General features: G+C 43.0%; 1 protein-coding gene across 1 annotated transcript in view; it reads left to right on the top strand.

The window, feature by feature from the left end:
- STK32A (serine/threonine kinase 32A) overlaps positions 1–14,948 on the top strand; it is a 156,736-nt gene that overhangs the window by 105,355 nt on the left and 36,433 nt on the right. Inside the window, exons 6-7 of the mRNA XM_066589824.1 lie at positions 3,603–3,640; positions 14,154–14,243. Of these exons, the coding sequence (XP_066445921.1) occupies positions 3,603–3,640; positions 14,154–14,243 (128 nt within the window). The remainder of the gene's footprint in view (positions 1–3,602; positions 3,641–14,153; positions 14,244–14,948) is intronic.

Consider the following 14,948-nt stretch of genomic DNA (forward strand, 5'->3'; position numbering starts at 1 on the left):
ATTCTTTTGAATGGAGTCACACTCGTGAGTGATGTTTTCCCACATGACTCCGTGATGCGATGCAGGAGACATAACGCAGCATGTTTTATCTTCCTGTGTGCTCTTTCATCGCAACACCTATTGTTATCAGTGGAGCTGACGGCAGCATCACACCACCTGCCAGGGGCACACGATGTGATGCGATGTCTCTCATTGATAACGATGGGAGAAACTCTGTGATTCTATCAGCCGGGTTTGACATGAATACACCTCGCATCCGTGGGGAATTCACTTGGTGGGGAGCGCGATATGAAGTTAGGCCTCATGTCCACGGGCAAAAGAAGAATTAAAATCCGCAGCGGATTTTAACTCTTCTCCTGCCCGCGGATCCGCATCCCATAGGGATGCATTGACCACCCGCGGGTAGATAAATACCCGCGGATGGTCAATAAAAGTGATTTTTTTAAAAATGGAGCATGAAAAAATCTGGACCATGCTCCATTTCCGTGCGGGTCTCCCGCGGGCTTCTATTGAAGCCTATGGAAGCCGTCCGGATCTGCGGGAGACCAAAATAGGAATTTACTCACCTGCTCCGGATCTTCCCTTCGCCGTGGCTTCATCTTCTCTCCGTTGCGGCCGGATCTTTTTTCTTCGGGCCGGCGCATGCGTGGGGCACGCAACCGACGTGCCCTGCGCATCCGCCGAGCCGAAGAAAGAAGATCTGGCCGCAACGGAGAGAAGATGAAACCGCAGCGAAGGGAAGATCTGGAGCGGACGAGAGGTGAGTTAATTCTTATTTTTATGCCTCATATCCGCGGGGCAGGAGGGACCCACTACGGATTCTCCATGGAGAATCCGTAGTGGGCCGGATTTTCCCCGTGGACATGAGGCCTTTTAGTCTCATCCCAGTTTCAGACCCGCGTATTGTAACATGCCCGTAATACGGATCTGGAATACAGACATGTTACAGATGACATTACAAAGGTATGTCATCAGTATTTCATCACTGTTTGATCAGAATTTGCTCCATTTTTATCATTGGTCTTACTTTTTCCGGGGTAAATAATTATTTGTATCTGCCCATTAGAAATTTTACCAATACGGAGGTAAAAACGGCTAAAGAGGTTATGCTGCACGTTTAAAAAACTGCAGTGACATAAACAGCCATGGACACATGGATTTACATTGGTGCTATATTACAGCCGGCAAAGCAAGGACCAAATATGGAGGCAAAATACACTTGTGTGAAAGTGGCCATAAGTCATAATTCTTTGCATCAGTTAGACATATATTTATATGGGGGGAAGGGACTTGTTATTTTGTATAGCACCAACTTACTCCGCTTTCAGGTAATTTATTTATTACCCCCCAGCAAGCTGGGTACTTATTTTACTGACCTCAGAAGAATGGAAGGCCGAGTCAACTTCGAGCCGGCTACCTGAACTGTGCGGCGATTGAACTTGCAACCTTCAGGTTGTGAGTGAGAGCTTAGGACTGCATTCTGCTGCCATAGCACTAATATATGGATGGATGGATAGAATTATTATATATATATATTTTTTTTATTTTTAAAGAAAAATAAGATGCATCTGATAATAATGGGTAAAATGTTAATGTGGACTCAGCCTTATCTGACACACTAATATGAAAGTCTTTGTGTATTTGGAAGATATATATATATATATATATATATATATATATATATATATACAGGGTGGAGCGCGTTAAATTGCTTTTTTGAGTTGCAGGTTGTGGCAGCGCTGTTGGTCGAAGAGAGGGGAGAGTGGGCGTTGCTTATAGTGGCTGACGGGAAGTTTGTCTGCAGCTGCTTTTCAGTTGCCATCATGCAGTGGACACGTGAGGAGCGTTCATTTTGTGTTGAAGCGTATTTTTCAAATAACCACTCGATCATTGCAATGCAACGTGCTTTTAGTTTGCGATTTGCTGTTCCCCCACGCGGACGTGTTCCTGGACGGCAATCAGTTGTAAATTGGGTAAATGCATTCAGAACAGCAGGGAATGTGTCATCTGTACGAAGAGGACCTGCGAGAAGTCTTACAACATCACAAAACATCGAACGAGTTAGAGCAGTGGTATTGCAATCTCCGAAACGCTCTGCTCGGAAGCAAGCACTTGCTCTTGGCATTTCAAGACGTTCTCTCCACCGGATTCTTCATAGTGAACTGAATTTTCACCCGTATAAAATGTGCGTGGTCCAACAATTGTCAGCACGGGATTATGTTACACGACGAACATCTTGTGAAGACATGCTTGCAACCATACCTCGTGACGCAATTGTGTTCTTTTCTGATGAGGCACATTTTCACCTCAGTGGGTGTGTAAACAAACAAAACATGCGGTACTGGAGCGATACAAACCACAGAGAAGTTCACCAGAGACCTCTGCATCGGACCGCGTCACTGTGTGGTGCGCCTTATCACCAGTAGGCATCATTGGCCTTACTTTTTTCCGGCAACTGTGAATTCCGAACGTTACTTAACTATGCTGCAGGATTTTTTCCAGCCAGCACTCGAGGCAATGCAATTAGAGGATACATGGTTTCAACAAGATGGTGCCACTGCACACACAGCGAGAGTTACCATGAATTTTTTGAGGCAAACGTTTCCTGAACGGCTTATCTCTCTGAGGGGTGATCTTAACTGGCCGGCACGCTCACCAGACTTAGCCCCATGCGATTTTTTCCTTTGGGGTTACCTGAAGTCTAAGGTGTATTGCAACCGTCCCAACACCCTGGAAGACCTAAGGAACAATATTGACGCTGAGATTGCCAGAATACCAGTCGACATGCTTGAAAGAGTGCATGAGAACTTCAGAAAACGTATGCAGCAGTGTGTGGATAGCGAAGGTCAACATTTGCCAGATACAATATTTAAAACCAAATAATTTGTAAATTCCACTACTGTTCAATGTAAATAAAATATAAAATAAAGTTTTTACAAGTTCATTATTTTTTTATTTCACTCCCAAATTAGCAAATTACCGCGCTCCACCCTGTATATATCGAAAAAGGGTATTTTGGTTACACAAAGTTTACACTGTCGAATGGCAATCAAAAGTTATTATAGTTTGCAGTGTGGTTCTGCTTGGGATTGTGTGTCTGTAACTCTATGAACCATCACCTTCTCCTGGGGCTTCAGGAGTGTTTCTTCAGAGGCTTCCTCTGAATACAACCTGTACGTATTAAAGCGCTACGGGTTGGACTTGCTCAGTAGGAATGACCAGGAGAGACCTTTTTTCTCTTCAGCTCTTGGGGCCAGATTGCTGACACTTAGGGCCACACTTAGTGTGTGTGTGTGTGTGGGAGGGGGGGGGGGGGACAGGGAGGAAGTACAGAGTGGAGCATTTGTGATAAATATAGGTTCAAGTTGTATGTTAGCGGGGATGCTGCGGCCATCTTGGAAAATAGCAAAGCGGGTAAACATCAGAAATAGAGGACAGGATAAGACGGTAATGGCTACCCATAACCAGCTGTGTATTAACAGGGCACAGACACCTTTCTTATCTGGAATGTTTAAAAAATTTGCTTCACAACTTGAATAACCCCTTCAACTATATTGTAGTGCTTGATGTATATAAATACTAATGTGTGTTTTCTTTACCAGGGATATCAAGCCAGATAATATACTGCTGGATGAACAAGGTAAGAGGGGTTCACTTATTTACAGTGCGTATCGCCGTTGACCTGTAAATGTGATGTCTTCTGTTATCTAGAGATTAGCTGTTCACAAACCTGCGGTATTCACCCAGAGGAACCAAGTAAATGCAAGCAAAAAATACTTCATCGCAATTACGTTTAAAATGACACCTAGAATATCTTCATGACTAGGCTGCATTCACACGGGGCAGTTCGGGTGCGATAAAAACCACACAAAAAAATGCATTTGCAAAACTGCATGGTTTTTTTGCCACATTTTACTTCAAACATAGTAAAAACACAAATGGTTTCACCAATGCACTTTTTGGTGTGGTTTTTATTGCAACTGAACTGCCTTGTGTGAATGGAGCCTAAGACAGAGATGTCGTGCATAGAGCCTGTACGGAGGGACGAGAAGTCATAGACATTGTATACCGCTGTATGGTAGCATACAGCACCATGTTGTAATATAGCCAACAGAACATAAAACTATAGAAACTAAAACTACTGGTCCAGCCGTACCAGACTGAAACCACACAAATACAATTAAGTAATAATAACATAAATAACTAATAATATAAAGGCTAAGCACACCGGCATCCACCAAAATGTCTAATTAAAAAAAAAAAATGTTATAGCTCTTTTCGGTTGGGTATATTATATTATATGTGTTGTATGTTGAGTATATCTGAGTATACGGTGATGGGTATACGGCAAACAAAGGCACACATTGAAATGGCTAATGAGTTCCAGATATGTTCTTTTTCTAGCAAAATTACGCAGTGTTTCATGTATCTCCGTACGTATTGCGCGTTCATTTGTGCACACCCCACTCCCATTGACTTCTATGGGGACCTTTGGTGTGCAAATACGCAGAATGTTAGAGCATGTTCAATTTTTTTTTTTTGCACAACTCAAATGTGCGCACAAAATACAGAAATATGAAAGAACCTATTGAAATCAATGCATTCTATTCTCTGCGTATTGCGTGCAAATACAGACTTGTGAAGATCAGTGTGTTATTTTTTTTTCTTTTAATTACCCATTTCATGGATGGAAATGGCACCCTGTTTCCCTGAAAATAAGACATAGCATGATTTTCTAGAATTTTTGAGGATGCAAAATGATTTTTCTGGCTTTTTGAGGATGCTTGAAATATAAGCCCTACTCCAAAATTAAGCCCTGCTAACAGTTAATTTAAAAAGTCAATTTAAATAGTGTCCAGGCAGCTATACATGTAAAAAAGCTAAACCTTTTTGAACAAAAATTAATATAAGACACTGTCTTATTTTCGGGGAAACACGGTATGTTGGGTCAATGATAGCACATGAACAGGTTTCTGTGCGCTGGCCAATGTGAGTTGTGTCTCTTGGGTAGCACTCGTATAGGACCGTCTTAAATCAAACAGCCATTGATTTTCTAAATGTCTACACTTGAGAGACTTGGTTCTGTGGGGTCACAGATAATACTAGTCTTTAATATGCTAATTGCCTGCCGCGTGTTGCATTATAATATGTAGCATTTGTGACATTGTGCACACTTCATGCGCTGTATGGAAAGACGTTATTAGGACACTCATCTCCTGGGTATAAATGTTCGCTAAGAGAGAACAAATGGGACATCAGTACTGTCAGATCTTCACTTGACTGCCTGATGTATGAATGGTGACAGGTGCTTTATTCCAGCACCCGCTGCATTGCAGATTGTTCATGCATCCATCCCCCAGTCACCGTGCCTGTATAAAATATTCATGGAGGTAGATACACAGGACTCTAGTGGGACTGTCTGTCTCCAAGTTCACATTGAAGTATAAACACCTTTAACAAAAAGAAGAATCTTAGCAAATGTTAACCTGTAATGCCCCGTCCTCGGCACTTACAGGGGGCTTCTGCAGCCTCTCTTTTTAATGCCATTTTTTTTGTAACCATTTTATGTAACTTTTCCTCTCTGAGTCAAATCTTGCAACTCCAAATCGATTCTTTTTAAATGTTGCATACATATTCAGCATTGATGACAATACAATGTTTCCGTCATTTCGACCCTCAGCAGCACAAGCCAAACCGTCCGTAAGCCTGAGCTACGCTACCAAGGCTGAAATTTGATGAAGCTGTACAAACATGTTTGAGAGAGATGAAAAGCGAACATCCTCAATATGAGGTTGAAGGAATTCGGGATGTTGTTTGAGTCCTAGTAGGCAAGTCTTAAGCAGTGCAGGATGTTGATGAAAGGAAATATAATACGTTTTTTCAGTAAAATCATTTTAGTACATTATTGAGCAAGTTAGAAAAAGGTAAAATAACTTTTTCTTGTACCACAATTTTAATAGTTAGATGTCACTTTAAATAAAATTGAATTCATTCAATGAAACAGTGTTAACTTATGTGCTGCACGGTTTTATTTAAAGTGAGTTATAACTAGAGATGAGCGAGCATACTCGCTAAGGCAATTACTCGAGCGAGCATTGTCCTTAGCGAGTACCTGCCCGCTCGGAGGAAAAGATTTGGGTGCCAGCAGGGAGCGGCGGGGGAGAGCAGAGGGGAACGGAGGGGAGATCTCTCTCTCCCTCTCTCCCCCCTGCTCACTCCTGCAACTCACCAGTCACCCGCGCCGGCACCAGAATCTTTTCTTCCGAGTGGGCAGGTACTCGCTAAGGACAATGCTCGCTCATCTCTAGTTATAACCATCAAAATTTGTGGTAGAAGAGAGTTACTGCTAACATTTTTGTGCATTATTGATCAAGTTAAATAAAATTGTTTAACCCTGAAAAACTTGTCTTTATGTTTTTTTTTATTCCCAATGCCAGCTTTCAGGGAAGACATACAATAAGCCTATAGGGCATTCATAGATCAAGGGCTTATTGCATGTCATCCCTGAAAGTTGGCAATGGGAGTAAAAAAAACCTAAAGACAAGTATTATATATATATATATATATATATATATATATATATATATATATATATATATATATAATATTTTTTTATTTATTTACTGCGTCTTGAAAACTGGATAATTATGAGTCAGTATGTTTATTTGTGATATAACATTATGATTGCAAATTTTTATATCTGTTTGGCTTCCAAATTTGCAGAAGGTCAAGGCAAAGTAGACAATTATGGTCTATTTCCTGTGTAACTTTCATCATAGTAAATGTGTGTAAGTTCGCATTCATTCTTGGCGAGGGCATATGTACCATTGAGGCAGACCATATGGCTGCACTGGTGTCATCATGTGCAGAGCTTCCCTCACCAGAGGAACTGCATTGTCAGCTAAGTGTTGAAATAATTGATTCCTTATAGGGCGAACCCAGCAAAAGCACATTTTGCCATCCCTGCCCCCCTCACCTGATTGCATCTGATGCTCTGGGGGTTTCTTCTGTATATTGCAGTCACTTCCATGCAATGCATCCTCCTGTCTGATACTTATCTTTCATGGCATTAATGCTGAGATCTCCTCTATTATAACTGCATGGCAGGAGCTGTATGAACATCAAGATTTAAAGCCCATTTACACAGGACAAGTGTGGAGCAAACAATGACACAGAGAGAGTGCATTCTATCTGGGAACCCTTTTACATGCTGCAATCTACATTGATTGCGGCATGTAGAGCGTTAACAGCGGGGATCGCTGGTCTTATTTATCCCTGCTGTTGCGGTGGCAAACTGGCTATCAGTCACATCTGATCCCGTGCCATTCACAGCATGGACATTTACGTCCTGTTGCCTTTCTTTACTGCGAATGGTCCGCATGGCTCGCAGATACAGATTTTTTTTAAACTCCTGCTTTTCACATGGAATTCGCAGCACGTTTGTACTGTCAATCGCGAACAGGATGCGGGTCGTACTACTTCCATTGACATCAATGGAAGCCATCCGTGTGGACACCGCAGGAAAATGGAGCAAGCTGCATTTTTTTTTTATCTGCGGACTGAAATTGGTTTCCGCTCGTGTGCACGAAGAATCACTTTTCCATAGCATGCCATGGGCGGTATTTGCTGCGGAATCCAGAGGCGGACGCCCACTCCAGATTCTGAAAATTCAAATCCGCCCATGTGCATTTACCCTAATGCATACACAGTAGAATTGCTGATCTACGTATCCAACAGAATTGGGCTGTATATACAAATAGTATAAAGTTGTTGATAGCTGCAAGGGTTTTCAATTCATGCACTGCAACTGCTGTGACTGAAGAGGAAGCACCAGATCTGGGATGAATGTAGCCCAGCAGGGAAGAGGAAAGCCTGTGTGGCATAACAATGGCTTTATATCCCATTCACAGCACAACCCAGTAAATGTTTTCATGATAAGGAAACAAAATGCAGAAGGGTTGCAGAGAGCATCGCAGACGTCACTGCCCATACGGGCACAAGTGGAGGGGTCGGGCCTGACAAGTGAAATAGTACTTTTACCTCTCGGCTATACATTCACTTAGTTATGTCTGTATTGGTGATTTCATCTGTTAACTTACACTTTCAATGTTTTTCATTCAGGCTGGATTCACATGACCGTATTTGCACAAACAAAATTTGCACGCACAATATGGGCTCAGTCAGACGAGCAGGTTTTACACGCTGCTACAGCAGCGTGTAAAACCACACTTCTGTAGCAACCAATAGGTTGCTATAGAAGCGTTCACACAGACCCTTTTTAGAAGTGCAGAATCGCCTGTCAGCTCCGTGGTGGCACTGTGCAGTGTGCTTTCCATAGGCTCCTATGGGAGCCGTGGAAGCAGGCTGCCCGCACCACTGATGTGTTCCCGGGCTGCTCCACGGAGCTAGAGACAGTCCGGTAATGCAATCTTTTCCTGCATGTCAGGAGCATACTTTTACATGTTGCTTAGCAGCGTGTAAACCACGCTCATCAGACCGAGGCAAAGTAGTGCATAGAACTGATTGATTTCAAGGGGTTCATTCTCATATTTTGTGTGTGCAATTTGTTTATTCTGTGCATTTGCACAGGAAAATAGAGCATATGGAACTAATTACACTAATTAGCCATTTTACTTTCTGGTTCCCAGCAGCCTGTAGTGGCCTCACCGGACCAGCAGTGCCACATTTGATCAGGCAGCTGGGAACCAGAAACCGATATACTTACCTCCTCCTGGTCTTCGGAGCGCCGCTGCTCCTCTTCTCAGCGCTGCTGTGGGTGGAAGTGTGTGCGCCTGCAGCAGTGCCTCCTCTCCCCCTCCTCTCCTCCTGCAGAACTAAGGAGAAGAGGTTAGGGGAGGAAGATCCCAGATGCACACACTGCCATCAGTTTGTGCATTGGCAGCTGTGCAGCAGAATGATTACCAGCTGGGAATCTGCGGCACCCCATCTGGTAATCACTTTAATGGTGACCAAACGTCCCAAAAGCAGGACAGAAGTCCCGGAAGTGGAACAAATGTCTCTGTCACTGGCGTCCTAGGTGAAAGCAGGACACTGGTCCCAAAGCGGGACTGTCCCGCCTAAATTGGGACTTCTGGTCACCTTACGTAAGCGAGACATTGTAAGTACATATATGTGACTGAAGGTTTGTTACACACACTTGTACCAGTATAGGTTTCTGAATATGGAACGCTTGTTTCATATATGTTCATACTATATTCTAGAGACCTCCCTATGGAGGTACAGAATAGACCTACAGATATGTACAACATCTGAGGCTTTAATATGTAATAATTGGTGTACCTCAGATTATCTAAGACTTTACAGATAGGATTCTTCTTTGCTACATGCATCCTTTTTAAAAATGGCACTACCACACATGTATATTCTCCGCATTGAATCACACTGCCTTGCTGCATTATTTTCAGTGCTACTGGCAGGTGTTCTGTAATTACTGATTCATTTCTAGGTTTCTTTGCATGTCATCTTATTTTATGTGGTTTATCTTAACTGAGTATTCTTGGCATTAACTGTTAATGTCTTATCATCTGGATAGGTCATCAATAGTTGATCCTTCAGCCCACTGTCAGTGCAGCAGGTCTGAATAACTGCATTGGCGGTCAGGGTCAGAAGTGTAATAGACTGCTTCACTCCCATTGAAATTAGTGAGAGTAATGCCTACTGTTACACTTCTGATTCTGACTGCATAGAGGAGCTGGAAGTGCAGTTGAAGGCATCTACTGTTGGAGTGTCGTCATCTACTGTATTACACTTCTGGCCTTGACCACCAATGCAGATGTCTAGCTGATCAGCAAGGATTTCAAGCTGCAAATCTCTGCAAATCAACTATTTATGACCTATCCTGAGGATAAGTCATTAGTATTTTACTACTAAGGGATTTTTCAGATTTTTCAACGGAAAGGTGGCGTCACCCGTGACAACCCTTATATCTGTTTGCAAGTTTATTGGGCATCCCTCTCTGAGGGGTGCCCGAAAGAGGCCCAGCACTGCCCTAGCTGAGGCCATGCGCGTCCCTCCCGGAGGGAGCATTGTAAGTGCTGTTGTGACAAGCCACCATCTTGCCCTCATAGCTCCTCAACGTACACCCTGCGCCCCTAATCTTTTCAGACTTTAACATTCCTGGTTGTTAGTGTTGCATGGATTGGCCTCCTAAGAGACCCAATGATGCTGCAGAAAGCTCCAGCAGACCACGGTCAGCAGTAAGGTGGAACGGGGGCCCTGAGCTGAACTTTTTACACCTGGGCTCTTGAACCTTTAGTTACGCCCCTGGAGAAACTTTCATTATGGCCATGTGAATCCAGGCTTTGATGTTTTCATTGTTTTAACTTTTTCTGTTCATATATTATTTGATAAGATTATTGTATTGCCATTTTTTACTTTGTGTACATAATATATCGTGTGGCCTTTTTTTTTCTTTTATTTCCATGGCTTTTGAGCACCCTCACCGTTGTTTGATTTGGTGGTGGGTATTATTTGCCTTTTGTTCATACTGTTACCTTAAATTATATGGTTTGATTATCTTTCCATCATTGCACTCTCCTACTTACAGCAAGCACTGATTTGGCTTTTGGTGAGACCGAACACAAGCAAATGGGAAAAAGGCCTTTGTAGTAGTGTTAACAAGTAGCTATTGTATTTTATAAACTACCATTATTTATTATATATACTTCTGTCCTAGAAAATGAGGTTTAATAACTGCAGCTTTTGTGCAAAGAAAGAAAATTGCAGTAAACATTATGCAGAATTCTGGTTGAGAAAAGCATAATGTACTGTCATATGGGAAAATAAAAAAGATGTTTCAAACTTACAGCGTTCCTGTAATTTCAGAATATGATGGCCAGAAATAGTGCCACAAATGGTAGCGTAATACTTATTACAGCCTTCAGCCGCCTTTTTTGTGTGTCACTCAGACTCATTAGCCAAGCCACAAACCTACTGCACACTGAGGGGCAAAAACCCTGAAACAGCTGTCTGTGTATGATTATCTGACTTTTGCTTTTCAATTCCCAGTCATTGTTCTAAAGACATGTATAAGGGGCCGGACATTGATTTGCAGGAATGCTGCCATCCAATAGGTGGTGCTGCAGAGGTATTGTTCCATCTCCCTTATTTTCATACTCTGAGGCCGATACTGCCTCCGTGGTAATACACAATACAGTTCCTTAGCATATGCAGGGTCACCGGCTGGGCTCACAGACGGAATCCACTGTGGGCTTCCCGCATGCAGAATCTGAAATGCTCGTGTGAGCCTGGCCTGACTCTCATTCTGCAGCTCCTTCATCCACCCTTTGCCTTCTGCATAGGCATCTATGGCAACATGTATCCTGATCTGCAAGTGAGCTGATCTGTCTAGAGATGGATATTTTATCAGTATTCCAGTGTGAATGATCAGTGCAGAGGGTGTGGGGGGGATTTATCCAAACCAATGTCTTCTCCAAAAGAAAAGGATACCCATCTGTAGACGGGCTGTTTTTGGTTGTTTGCTCATCGTCAGTGTAGAGTTGGGTACTGGTTAGTTGGGAGACTTAGGCGGGCTGCACATGACTGGGTTGGATTGGGCATGCGGGAGCCCGCATTGGAATCCAGCTCTGAACACTACTGTCGACCCTGCGTACCTGCTTTCTCCTGTATTGCAGATGACCGTGACGGCTTGCCGTCAGTCATGCACAATACAGGTTAGTTTTTTTTAATTTTTGTTTTTCCTGTGCAGTCCCTAAGCGATGACGTGGGTACCCGCGGCCTATCCTCAATGTCCATTGCAGACAGGCTGCGGGTCGGATGACTTCCATTGACTTCAATGGAATCCGTCCGTGCATATCCCACTGAAAAATAGAACTTGCTGTGATTTTAAATGTGGAAATTGCAATTGCTGTCCGCTTGTGTTAGCGGACCTATGAATATTCTATTATTCCAATAAGTGGGGAATACCATGGATTATCCGCACTAGTGATGATAGCAGATCCCGCAAATTCAAATCCGCCCGTGTGCATCTGGCTTATAAAGGTAAAAGTTTTTGGCTGGGTTCACACAGGATGGATTTGCCAGGGAAATTCCGTGCAGCATTTCTGTGCGGCAAATCCACCCGCGGCTCCTAATCCTGGGATTAGCCAGCCATGTGGACAAGATTTTGCAAAAATCTCGCCCACGCAAGGCGGCCAATCCATCACGGCAGAACCGGCAATCCGGTGCAGAATTGACAGCATGTCAATTCTTTTTTTTCCATTACGGCCTCATTCCTCTCTATGGTGGGAGAAAGCCGCAACCCAAAGCTGCGTCTCTCCTGCGGAAATCTCACGGCTTTTTGGTGCGGCCAAGGCACAAAATTTCCATCCTGTGGGAACCCATCCTTTAGGTCAGAAGACCATAGTTAAGTCCACATTGTCAATTTGATAATAATAAATGATAAAGTCCACATAAAGAGTACCTTAGATAAAAATTCTCAATTACTCTACAATTCACATGTGTAATGCGCAAAGCCTTTTCCTGCAAAACTTGCCAAACTTTTAAGACTATGAAATATGTTTCAAACGTGATATCCTGGGTCTGCAGTCTTGTTTCCTGGTTTCCTTCCAAGCTTAAAAGCCTGCATTATTACATCATGTCCCTGCCTGTCAGTATATGTGCGCGTCCATTAGCTTGTTGCTTTTCTTTCAAAATTAGGAATTTATGTGACATATACTTTTTGTACTAGCACACAAAGACAGAAAAGTAGAGTCGACACTGGTTCTGTATTAATGTCTGTAACGAAGAAGGCTCTAACAGTGCTCTACCTAGATATTTTTGGTTGTCCTGATCATTTATGGGGCTGCATCAAAATTTTTCTTAATGATGGGCCCCACCCCTTTTACATTAAGCCATGCACTTTGTGACCCCTTACAGTAATAGTGCCCCTTTGTGTCCCCTCACAGTACTGATGACTCTGATATTTTATGTATGGTTGCTCTCCTTCCCTGGATGCGTCACTCACCTTAATGGTCAGGCTGAGCAGGAAAGAACAATGGTAAGGATGAGTGCATCTTCATCCTGCACCATGCCTAGCCTAATTTTCCTTGTGGCAGTGTCCAGTGGCCAGCACCTAAGACAAGGGGTATATTGGCAGAAGGCCTCCTCTCTATCCTGTTTCAGTGGCTCTGGGGCTTAATGTATATGTGTCTTCTGATGTCATCGTGGGCACATGCACACTGCAGGTAGCAGAAGTCACAAGTACACAGAACTTATGGGACTCCATAGCAAAACTCAGAATTGGACCAACCCAACCACCCACTTGTTGTTTTCTCCCAAGAAAAGCAAAATATGTATTCTAGAAGATATGTTTTATCACCCGATGGACTCAGATATAGAGACTCAGCTCCACTACACATCTAAATAAGGCAATCACCAGATAATAGTCAGATACCAGTTCTATGCAGTGATGGTGGTTACAGAGCAGTTACTTCCAGTGCCCACAGGTTATATCATCTTTAATGGTGTTGTCTCTTTTCTTCTCTATCCTGGCCCAGTCTGCCATGAAGAGATCTTCCAGGCATGAATCATCGGCAAACACCATAATCATCCTGTCATTATCTCGAATGGACCTCTCAGTGCCCCCTCTGTAGCCCCACAAAGTAATAATGTGCCCTCTATGGTCCTACTTTGTTACAGCACCGCCTCTATACTCCAATTTTGCTGTAGTACCCCCTCTATGAAGGCACTTTATTATAATGCCACACCCCTGTCCATTGCCAAACCCCAGACTTTTTAGCTGCTACTTGCTGGATCCAGTTGCTTATGGAGCAGGAGCCTAAAGGTGGGTGGTAGTATATGGCATTCCTTTCAGAGTTGCAGGACAACCCCCAAAATCTGAGACTGGCCCGTCGAATCAGGAACTGTTGGGAGCCTTATTAGGAGCCTCCGGTGCAGATTCTCTCATTTTGGCAGTATATAGAACTAGTTTGTCCATTGGTGTCCATTGTGTGATATGTCCGGCACTATTTATAATGGGATCCTCAATGTGGATGTGAACACAGCCATGACTCTTTAATCAAGAAAGGTCCTGCCAAGTCATATTATTTACAGAATTTCTATTTCAATTATGTATTTATCTATATTGTACATTGGTCTTTCTGCAAACACTTTCTCCTCTTGTATTTGTACAGGGCATGTACACATTACCGATTTCAATATTGCTACCATGGTCAATGAAGGTACAAAGATCACAACAGTTGCTGGTACAAAACCTTACATGGGTAAGTATTTTATATCCGGCATTTCGACCCATTTTAGGATGTGCTACCCCTAGGGGAATTGGCTTATTGCTTCGGATCTGGCTTCCAACATGTCCAACAAGAGTTGATTTTGCTAAGGGAATTACCGACCAGCCAGACCTCTCCTCTGCAGTGGAATGTAGCATTACATGGTGGCCATTCAGATGAATGACCATCCATCCAGCTTGAGTCGGTCGGAACGGGAGCCGCTCATACAGAGCAGCTCCTTGTTCTGGCTCACAGAGCGTGACCACGAGTGTGCATAGAGCATATGAATAGTTTGCCTTCATACCTAGTTTTTTTTGCTAAGCTTTTGTCCCTTTAAGGTCTGCCTGTTGGATTTTATTTGTATCTGTTTAACTACTCCTTGAAGGTTGAACTGTATTCTAAGTATGTAAGCTCATTATTGATGCTGAAGGCCTTTTAATTATGCACCCATTCCCAGAATACTATTAAGCTGAACTGATACTTCACTTGTGCTTTCGTCTTTGCTGAGCCAGAACAGTCTCACAAATCAGCTGAACTGAAGCCAACCCGTATCTTCAAAGATTTGTGTAGTCTGTTCTCATTGCCAGGTCTCATTAAATAATACTCGGACCTACAAATAGTGCACCAACATCAACATTATAATGATAAGCATTTGTGCGGTGGAGCAACTTGTAGGACAAAGGAATAATACAATTCACC

Source organism: Eleutherodactylus coqui, chromosome 2, assembly GCF_035609145.1.
Source record: "Eleutherodactylus coqui strain aEleCoq1 chromosome 2, aEleCoq1.hap1, whole genome shotgun sequence".
Taxonomy (NCBI): Eukaryota; Metazoa; Chordata; class Amphibia; order Anura; family Eleutherodactylidae; genus Eleutherodactylus; species Eleutherodactylus coqui.